General features: G+C 43.3%; 1 protein-coding gene across 1 annotated transcript; it reads left to right on the forward strand.

Annotated features, from left to right (window-relative positions):
* Positions 1 to 270: 270 nt before the first annotated feature.
* On the forward strand, positions 271 to 11215 carry LOC309598790 (mycocerosic acid synthase-like; the record flags this gene model as incomplete). The annotated part of the gene is made up of 6 exons (XM_082329720.1): positions 271 to 331; positions 2123 to 2276; positions 3487 to 3647; positions 4874 to 5077; positions 5181 to 5362; positions 5651 to 11215. The coding sequence occupies 6 exons, from the start codon at positions 271 to 273 to the stop codon at positions 11213 to 11215; spliced, it is 6327 nt and encodes a 2108-aa protein (XP_082185846.1).
* Between the last annotated feature and the right edge of the window lie 240 nt (positions 11216 to 11455).

The raw sequence follows: 11455 nt of genomic DNA on the forward strand, positions 1-11455 counted from the left end.
AACAGTAAAAAGGAAGTGTCTGTGAATGAAGTAGTCTGGGGAATTAGTCAAGGATTTCCCTCTAAAAGTAAAGGCAACAGGGAAAATACCGCGCAGCTCTGGGGAGTGTCATTTCTCATCACAAGCAACAATAAGTCATTCAAGATTAATCCAGCTTTGAACAAGTATGTACGCTTGCGGGAAGGTCACTTTTTAGCCTAATATTTAGTTAAAGATTAAATAATTGTTTGAGCTGGCTGACACTTATACCTGTATTGTGCAGCCCAGGAGATGGAGATCGAGACGGCAGATGAAATTGCTATTGTGGGAATAGGATGCAACTTTCCTGGAGGTAAGTTTTCGGTAAAAGCAAAGCAGGCTGCAGATGAACATTGAAAAGCACGGTCATTTATTAACGTTGAAATGGAGGAAAACAACACGTTCCTCCCTTACTTCGGTAGAATTCATTGCTTTGCTGCTTGCAGGAGCTTTTTAAAAGGTCATGCTGTGGAGGAAACTAGTAGGCTCAAATTTGTCTGCTGACAGACAGACCTGCAGTGCTGGCTGTGGGCAGGGCATTGAGCTGCACACATGAAACTCATGCGAATGAACTGGACGGGTCTGGGATGGTTTGAGCTTTTGCACGTGCACTGGCCGGATGATCGTGCATTGTTGCAGGACTCTGCATCCATAGGGACAGGACAGATCAAGGGCCTGTCAATATCACCAGCTCTGCCTGTTGTAGGTTGGGTCTTACTAAAAGAAAGCTTCCTGCTTTATTACAGTATAATAATCCAGGGAGTGGAATACAGTTCTGTCCTTGCAAGTCGATGCTCAGCCCTAAAAGTGACCATGCTAGGCTCTCCCTTTCCTTGTTTTCTTTCTTGCCCTCACCACATTTCAGTTCCTGGCTTCACTTTGTCCAAGATTCAACAGGTATATGTGGTACAGTGATAACTATGTGGCCCATAGCTAACTGTGAGCAAACATGAATGGTTCTCAATCTAGTAAAGTGCTGGTAAATACGTAGCCCTTCTAGTGTTAGGGGCTGTCGTGGTTTAACCCCAGCCGGCAACTAAGCACCACACAGCAGCTCGCTCATTCCCCCCTTAGTGGGATGGGGGAGAGAATCAGAAGGGTAAAAGGGAGAAAACTCATGGGTTGAGATAAGAACAGTTTAATAATTGAAGTAAAATAAAATAGAACAGTTAAATAGGCAAAGCAAAAACCGTGCACGCAAACAAAGCAAACCAAGGAATTCATTCACTACTTCCCATGGGCAGGCAGGTGTTCAGCCATCCCCAGGAAAGCAGGGCTGCATCATGCGTAACGGTTACTTGGGAAGACAAATGCCATCACGCCGAATGTCCCCCCTTCCTTCTTCTTCCCCCAGCTTATATATACTGAGCATGACGTCATATGGTATGGAATAGCCCTTGGGCCAGTCTGGGTCAGCATCCCCCCGGCTGTGCCCCTTCCCAGCTTCTTGTGCCCCCGGCAGAGCAGGGGAAGCTGAAAAGTCCTTGACCAGTGTGAGCGCCACTTAGCAACTCTTTAGCAACAGCTTAGCACTACTTAGCAAGAACCAAAGCATCAGTGTATCATCGACATTGTTCTCATCCCAAACCCAAAACACAGCCCCATACCGGCTACCAAGACGAAAATTAAGTCTGTCCCAGCTGAAACCAGGACAGGGACAAAGGATAATGCCTCTGGCATTGTCCTGGTATTTGTAAGCTCAGTCTGTCTTCAAAGAGCAAATGTCCAGAGATGACCTTTTGCTGCCAGTGGAGCTGCCTGAGGAGTGGTGCTGTACAGATACAGAAAGACCTCATCGTATCCCTGTGGTCATTAAGGACATGATGCATATATGTAGAAGATGCAGTGACATGGTAGGGAAATGGGGACAGCAGAAAGTTAAGGATTTTGTGGGGTTCCCTCACTTTTACGCACGCAGTGAAGCGATCAGTCATGCCTTTCCATTTTCCTTTCAGCAAAGAATGATCATTTCTTTCTCTGGTGATTCTACTTGAGCAACCTAGATTTATACATGGGAGTTCCTCGTAACTGAGTGTGCATTTCTGAGCCTGCATGGGGAGGGGGAGTGCATAATTTAATCTACTTTAAGACCTTTGTCCAACAGGTGATGGAATTGACAATTTCTGGAAAGTCCTGGAAGAAGGCAAAAACTGCACAGTAGAAATCCCCCCTGAGAGATTTAATGCCAAAGAGTGGTATGATCCAGATGATAACAAGCCAGGAAAAATACGTACAACACGAGCTGCTCTTCTCGATGAGTGAGTCTGTTACTACGTGGTGCCACCGATTTTTTTTTGTACTTAGAATAACACATCCAGCCTTTCAGAAGGTGGAAGGCACAGGGAGAGCTTATAAATGGGACCTAGGAACTGGCTTTCTTTTCCCTCACACGATGAACATACAGTTGTCAAAGCGCAGGAATTCCTTGTGCGTGACATCGATAAGCAAATTTAGTTGCAGGCTGTGTTAAGCACAATTGTACGTGGCTGGGAACACATATGACCTTTGATCACATAAACGAACATGTATGTACATACCCCACCATGTGCTGAGATGTCACCTGTCATGTGACAGGGGTGTCTGCATTTTGGGTACACAGAAGTATGCATGCATTATGCATGAGGGGTTATATATTGGATCTGAGGTGGGCTCCTGCCTGCCAAATAATTCATACTGTCTATAGTACTATGGACTGTGGAGGAACGTGGCAGAGTATGGACTCCGAGCTGTAAGAACTGCCTGGTAAGTCTCCTCCAATTTCAGCCTGAAGGTTAGCCAGCTTTGCTGGACCTCAGGACCTAACCCTGTGCTTGTGGCGACAAGTAGCCCTAATTCACGTGCAGGTGTGACAATTTAGAGACAAAGTAAGGAAGTCTAGTTTTCCTAGATAGTCAAGAAGGGGATCTTGTGCTTAATTTGAGTGCTATTCTTGCTTGTAAGCCTGAACTATTGATAATTTCATAATAATCTTGCTTTTCTCTGGGCTCATACTGTCATGTCTTAAAAAAAGAAAGTTTTGCTTTATTCTGAGTCACTCCTCCATAACACTGAGGGATTATGTATGTATAAGTATCAGGTAAAGATACTAGTGTAAAGAGAAATCCTGGAGGAGCAATATTTGTTTAAAACTTGTTGGCTAAGACCACATTACAGCAGAGGGAGTTTCATTCTGCAGATTTTCATAATCTGAGGAGTCCTGTTAGTACTAGTGGGATAACCATGTGAATAAAAATTTCTAGGAGTGGGCTTGTAACTCTGAAATGCAGAATTGTTGATAAAAATACATATTTTGTGGTGGGACACAAAGCACCCTTGGTCTATAAACATTTTCTTCTGAATTTTATAAATGGGAACTGTGACCACTCACTGCTTTGCTTTTCATGAAATTGCAAAAGATGTGTACTTTGAGTCTAGAAGTAAATGCCTATTCTATATATATTGCACCATTTTCTGGTCTGGGTATTTTAGATTTAATTCGTTTGACAACCACCTGTTTGGGATTAATGATCTGGAAGCTGAACGCATGGATCCACAACAGAAGTTACTGATAGAATGCACCTACAAAGCCCTGGAGGATGCAGGAGTCCCTGTAGAAGCTGTCAGTGGCACCAAAACAGGTGTTTTTGTTGGTAAGATGAAAATTTCATGGTCAAAAATGTCTGTTTGAACCTCACAAAGATTGGAGCACTTCTTCATAAACTTTACATACATATCTAGCACTGGAGAACTTAAGGCTACTGTGCTACACTACTGGTTATTTTTGCTAAGGATTGCTAGGCTAGTCTAGAAGTTCATTATATAATTCACGTATCTATTTTGGGTGCTCCTCTTAGTGTCTTCAGGCACTGAAGTTGAAGCAGAAAACAGTTAAACTGCCTCCCCAACCCAGCCCTTCCCAGGAATGATACTCTCAAGCCAGGTCTACACTTTTTTCCAGTATACTGTTTTCCAGTATAACATTGGTTAAGGTGTTGCAGGGGTTAAGATGCTTTTAAACCAGAAGAAACTCTCATGTAGATATTAGTATGCTACCAAGGTGCACTTGTCCAACTGCTTATTTTGCCAAGGAGCTAGAATAACAGCACATTTTTGCTGGTGTAATCTGTGTCTCTTAAGAGGAGTTTTCTGGGATAGTTAGGCTGATGTAACTATAGGGGAAAACTCTTTAGATTAACTTTTAGTCTGAAACATGCCCTTCCTTCACAGAGGAGACTATTCCTTGCTCTCTGAATAGATGTACTGCATTTTCCACAAATGCATGTGGACTTGATGATCTGCTGTATTTCAAGCATATGTGTTCTCAGAAAGAGGACACGACTCCTCTCACAGGCCTTGTTCTTCTTTTCTATTTCTGTCTTACTGGATCACAGTGAGAAAACCAAAGATAAATAAAAAGTATTGGATGTAGCTTATGCTGTGACCTTTAACTTGGTACATCTGAGGAACTGAAGCTAATGTCTTGTACATTTATATTCCAACTATCCTCATCGTAACTTCTTAATATATATTCCCATAACTAAACCAAAACAGCCACTCCAAACTGAGATACAGGAGTCTAAGCAGGCTACACAGACCTTAACTGCATGATACAATGAGCTAAGCCATCAGGAAAGGCCTGTCATTTACTGTGCAGGCAGAAATTTCAAGTGTTAGGTATGTTTGTGTAAGTTGGGTCCAGAGGAAATTGCTGGGAGTTTTGCCTTTGACTTGCATTGAGACAAAGTTTCACCATAGGAGCACTGATGCCATGTAGTTTACTATTAAAACAGAAAACCAAAACACGCTATCAAGTTTAGAGCTGTACATCCCTTTTGTTTGCTTGGGTTAACATGACACATATTTGATATTTTTACAGGTCTTATGAATCGAGACTATGAAGTCATAACAAGCAGAGCAGTGAGGGAAATAAATCATTATGATGGTACCGGAACAGCAATGAGCATTGCTGCTAACAGGGTCTCATTCACATTTAATCTGACTGGACCATCACTGGCCATTGACACTGCATGCTCATCTTTTCTTTTTGCTCTGCACTACGCCTTGCGAGCAATTAAGTCAGGTAATGGGACTGAAGAGATGCTGGACAAAGAAATTAGGATTGCTACTGTTTCTGTCTATTATCTCGGACATCTCAACATGAGTATGTTTCTATTTTACTCCAGGAGACTGTGAGGCAGCAATCTGTGGTGGAGTGAACTGCATAATAGATCCCTGCACCTTTGTATCTCTCAGTAAAGCAAAAATGATCTCTCCAGAGGGAATGAGCAAACCCTTCTCCAAAAAGGCAGATGGCTACGGAAGGGGAGAAGGCTGTGGTGTTGTTTTCCTCAAACCACTGAAAAAAGTAAGATTGCTTGTGAAGCAGCCTGAAATAAGACTGCTTGCTTACCTGAATTTTGTATCTTCAGCTCTAATAATTACTTTTCCAGAAAAGATTTTCCAATTCAAGCTCAAGATTAATAAAGCATTTATTAAGCATTAAGCATTTATGCACTTCCCTTAGCATAGGAAAGGGATCGTGCATTTAAATGTTAGTATTGTACTCTGTTCTTTATTTTGTTGTTTTGGTTTTTTTCCTTATACAGAGAAAGCGTGAGATTATTAAAGATAATTTTACCTTTTTATGAAACAGGCAAAGGAAGACTACAGCAAAATCTGGGGTGTTATAAATATCAGTGGAGTAAATCAAAACGGTAGGTCCATAACTCCAATCACAAGACCGTCTCGAATGGAGCAAGAGAAGTTACTGCGCAGCATTTATGAAACTCATGTGGATCCCTCAGTTTTGCAGTACATTGAAGCACACGGTACAGGAACTGCTGCTGGGGACCCTACTGAAGCTGAAAGCCTAGGTAGTGTCATTTGTAAAAACAGGTCTTCACAAGTTCCCATTCTGAAAATGGGTTCAGTGAAAGGAAATATTGGCCACACTGAATCAGCTGCTGGAGCAGCAGGGTTAATCAAAGTGCTTCTGATGATGCATCATGGAAAGATTGTTCCATCCTTGCATTACTCAAAGGAGATGAGCAGCATTGATACAGAGAAATTAAACCTTGCAATTCCCACAGCTGTAGAGCCCTGGGAAGAATCCAGTGAGTATGGAAGAGTAGCTGGAATCAACTGCTTTGGATTTGGAGGAACCAATGCTCACATTGTAGTCAGGCAGGTTAAGCAGCTAGAGCTTCTTCCTGCCTTTAAGAGGCCCCTTGAATTAGTTCTGCTCTCAGCAGCATCAAGTAAGTCCCTTCAGATGACAATGGCCGATACAGCTGACCAGCTGAGCATAAGAAACTCCATAACTCTCCCAAGCCTGGCCTATACATCTGCCTGCAGAAGAAGCCATGCCAACTACAGGTACCGAAAAGCATTTGTCACAAATTCTCTCCAACACTTGCAGCAAGAGGTTATGTCGGCAGCGAGCACTGAACTTGCCATGTCAAAGGTGGAACCACAGCTGGTGTTTGTGTTCTGTGGCAATGGCGTAACGCTGAAGGAGTTCAGTGAGGCGCTGCTGAGCTCAGAGCCAGTGTTCAGAGACAAGTGTAAGGAAATAGAAGCACTTTTTCAGAAACATGCTCCCATCAGCCTCCTGCCAGCAAGAGGTCATAGCCCAAAGGATTTGTTGAATCCAGAGCTTTCCCAGCCCTTGCTTTTTACCCTGCAGGTTGCCTTGGCTTCCCTTCTGAAATACTGGGGCATTAAGCCAGTCGCTGCTGTTGGCCACTCGATAGGGGAAGTTGCTGCGGCGCATTTTGCTGGGTACCTTTCCCTGGCAGATGCAGTCAAAGTGATTTATCACCGGAGCAGGCTGCAGGCAAAGACTGCCAGTGGCAGAATGTTGGTGGTTGGGAATATCCCTGTTCAAGAGATTGCTGAATGTCTGCATCGCTACTCGGGAAAGGTGTGCATTGCAGCTTTTAACAGCCCAGTTTCCTGCACCTTGTCTGGGAATTCAGACTCTGTGGATGCTGTCCAGAGAGATTTAGCTCAAGCTTTCAGCCAGAGAAACATCTTTCTTCATGTTTTAAATGTCCCAGCTGCGTACCACAGCCCCAGCATGGATATGATACTTGGGGAGTTGGAAGAGAGCATACAGTCTTTAGAAAAACAGAAGGGGGAAATTGAAGTTATTTCAACGCTGACTGGGGCAGCTGCTTCTGAAGAGGACTTTGCTCAGGGCAAATTCTGGGCCCGGCACACTCGTGAGCCTGTTGCTTTCGCTCAAGCCATCAAAACTGCAGCTAGAGACAGGGAAAACGTGATGTTTGTTGAAATAAGTCCTCACCGAGCATTGCAGCGAAACATAAAGGAAACTCTAGGAAAAGGCACAACGGTGTTCTCTTCTTTGCAAACTGATGCAGAGTATCAGACACTCTTCACCCTGCTCGGAAATCTGTTTGAACTGGGATATAATCCCAACTGGCAGCACTTTTATAATGGGTATCAAAGTGTTCCAGTGGCCATTCCGCGGTATCAATTTGATCGCAAAAAACTCATGGGCCATCTGGATACCCATCAACAAGCAAACCAAGGAGGTGTCAGCTCCAGTCATCCTTTGATTTATGGCATGAACAATGACAACATGGAGTTTGGCTGCCTGCTGTCTGAGGACACAACGTCGTACTTATATGAGCACAAGAATAATGGTGTGGCTTTAGTCCCTGGTGCTTTTTATGCGGAGCTTGGTCTGGCCTCTGTGATGAGCAGCTCAAGACCTAAAGTGCCTCTGAGTGCTTGCCAGATGAGTATCGCTTTTTCTGCGCCGTGTGTTCTCACACAGAGTTCCCAAGTTTTGAGTATCAAGCTGAGTCCACAAAAAGCAGTGATAGCCTTTGAGATACTCTCTTCCTCCAACGCAGTTTATGCTGCAGGCCAAGTTACAAAGGGGTATGAAGCTGTGGTGGAAGAAAGCACCATCTCCTTCCAAGACATCTATCAAAGATGCAGGTCAGTGGTTAGCAGAGAGGAGGTTTATGAAGCACTGTCTCAGGTTGGCTTTCAGTATGGCTCCATATTCAGGCAGCTCAGTGATGTGCATTATTGCCAGGAACTAAAGGAAGCTATAACAAGCATAAAGGTGAAGGAGGAAACCGTCAGAGAGATGTACAACTACTGTATCCATCCAGTGCTGCTCGACTGTTTTCTGCAGATGACCGCTGTCCTGACCTCAAGAACATTCCAGTCCAGAGCAGGCTTTCCTTCAGGGATAGGCAGCCTGGTGGTGCTCCGACCACTGGAGGAAGAAATGATGATATATATGAGAACAAGCAAATCCATTGGGAACTGCCTAGAGGTCTGTGGATGCTTTATGGACAAACGAGGCTCTGTTTTGGCTGAACTCAAGCGTGTTGCCATCACTTTCATGAAGCAAGCATCTTCCAGAGACAATGAGTTCATGTTTGAAAACAAGTGGAAAGAAGCCTCTCCTTCACAGAAGATTGGACATCTGGGGACTATGCCCAGAGTCCTAGTGTTTGCTGACAAATTTGGGATAGCTAAGCAGCTCAAAAAATATTTGCATCCTGATTCCAGATATGTTATGTATGAAGACTGGGAAGCCCTCTCGGAAGGCCATGCACAGAAGAAAATGAGAGCAGAAGTTAAGGATTATGATGAAATTCTGTTCCTGTGGGGTATTCAAAAGTTAAATGAAGATTTCCCAAACGAAGTGGTAGACCAATTGGCAAAGTGTTGTGAAGCCTATCGCCAAGTTATTGTGGCATTAAGAGAGAAAACGTCCCATTGTTCAATCAGAGTTATCACCTACAGAGCAACAGAAAGAAATGTAGACCACGTTAACTGTGGGTTTGCATTTTATGGCATGACCAGAACTTGTGTTGTTGAAGTTCCAGAAATCATATTTCAGATGATTGACCTCAGCTCTTCCAGTTCCCTGGACATCTCAGTGCTAGCAGATGTTCTTATCAAATACAAAGGTACGGACTATCCAGAAGTTTGCATCAGCCAAGGAAGAATCTATGTGGCTGAAATCAGACGCACACCTTTTGTAGATGCAGATTACAGCCAACCCGTAAGATCTCTCCAAAAGTCAGAAACATTCACTTTGTACACTTCTGATCCATACATGGCAAAAGACTTGTCTGCTGAATTATCCACCAGCACTGCTACTCAGCTTGACAAACAGAGCATTGAAATTCAAGTGGATAAAATATGTCTCCACTCAGAAGATTATTTTCCCATTAGTGTTTCTAGTTACAACTTTGGTAATACATTGTATTGGAATTCACAAGCAGTAGACAAACACGGACTTTTAGCTCTTGATTTCAGTGGCACAGTAACAGCAACAGGCATTGATGTGAAGAAAGTTAAAGTGGGAGATCGTGTCGTTTCATGTTACCCAGCCGCTGCGTCATCCAGAGTTCAGATTCCAGGAGCAGTTTCTTTCAATGTAAAGAAATTCCCATGCTTTCAGAATGTCCCTTGTGTGTCATACTTTATCATTGCATGGGAAATCTTCAATCAGAGGTTACCCAAGGGGAAACATGGCACAACATTGGGTATTATTTCTACAGAGCCATCATCAGTTTTGTGCCATGTTCTTTCTGCGGCAGCAGCAGAGATGGGTTGGAAAACAGTACTTGCAAGGCCCACTCCTGATAAGTTCCAGTATATAAACTTCTGTAATGCCCTGGTTGTTCTTCCTCCAGTAAACATGCTGTCTCGGGAGGATCTGGACCACATGTACTCTCTTAAAGATGTGGTGATAGTGTGTGGCAATCGACAGTCTGAATGTATCCAGAATGTCAGTGGAATTGATCATGAAAATATCAGCTTTCATATCCTTACACTTGCCAGCATTTTTCAGAAAGCATCTCTAAAGGAATTGCAAAAGACTGTGCATGCATGGATCAGTTCCATGGACATGAAACGGTTTAGAAGCCTGACAGGTTCTGTTTTTCAGCAGACTGAGAACTTTGAAAGAATGAGCTCTGTGATGTCCTATTTTACCTGCAAATCTGTCCCACTTGCTGTACTGAGAAGGCAGAAGGACACCACCATGCTTTCAGAAATACCATTGTATGAATCCCAGAAGAAGTTGTTTAAGCAGAATGCTGTTTACATAGTAGTTGGGGGGCTCACTGGGCTTGGCTTTGAAACGGTGAAATTCATAGCCGAGAATGGAGGAGGGTGTATTGCAATATTCTCCAGGAAAATTCCAAGCAATGAGAAGCAAGAAGAGATTAAGGCTTTGCAGCAGCAGTATGAAGGGAGCAAAGCAGTGTTTGTGCAGTGTGATGTCACTTCGACCAGTGATGTTGAGAAAGCTTTCCAGTCCATTGCGAAAATCTTTGCAGGGAGTCCAGTCAAAGGTGTATTTCAAAGTGCTGTTGTTTTACACGATGGCCGTCTTGAAGTTCTGAACTTGTCTGACTTTCAGAAAGTGCTAAGCCCAAAAGTAGCAGGGACCCTAAATCTTCATTGGGCTACCAGAGGCCAGGAGCTTGACTACTTTGTGTGCTACTCCTCTATTACCTCCTTTCTGGGAAATTCCACCCAGGCAAACTATGCAGCTGCAAACTCTTTCTTGGATGTCTTCTGCCTCTACAGAAGGAACTGTGGGCTTTCAGGCCAATCCATTAACTGGGGTGCTTTGAACCTTGGCATTCTGTTAAATCAAAACCATATTCAAAGCATTCTGGGATCCAAGGGCATAGACGTTCTGCAAGTGCATGAAATTCATGAGTATCTCAGGAAGAGCTTACTTATGAATAACCCACAGCAAGCCGTCGCCAAATTAAATTTTCAAATTTTATTTAATCATGTTTTTTCTCGGATTCTGTCGCTGAAAAGTCGCTTCAAATCACTTATGTCAGAAGAATTCAGGAATAAGCTTGAAACCTCTGAGGAAACTCAAATACAAGCCCAGGATACTGCCTTAATCAAATCTGAAGACTATATCACCTCACTGGTGAGTGACCTCATTGGATTGAGCCCAGATGAACTAACCATGAATACATCACTTTCATCATTGGGCATAGACTCTATGTTAGCTATGACAATTCAGAACCGTGCCTTTCGTGAGAGAAAGGTGGACATACCTCTTCTGAAACTGCTTGATCCTCACACAACTCTGTCAAATTTGGTAGTAGTTTTAGAAGAAACAAGCAATGGAAATGGAATAGTTGAGAAAGCAGATGCTGCAGTTGTAAGTGCAGAAAATGGGAGCTGGCTATAGGAGTCTTCTCACTCAGGAACTGTGTAACTTTGAAGATACCCAGACTCTTTGTAGTATCTCAGAATATGTCATTGCAGAGAGGGCAGAACATCTGGTGATGCTGAATGTACTCTTCTGTGTCGACCCAGAAAAACCCACACCAGGTTCTTCTACCATTGCAGTAGCTGTATTAATTTCAGTCAATTGTTGGACTTGTGACTTCCAATATTTTGCACCTTAATTTTTCAATTTTTAAACTGG

This window comes from Platalea leucorodia (genome assembly GCF_965183815.1).
Source record: "Platalea leucorodia genome assembly, chromosome: 1".
NCBI lineage: Eukaryota > Metazoa > Chordata > Aves > Pelecaniformes > Threskiornithidae > Platalea > Platalea leucorodia.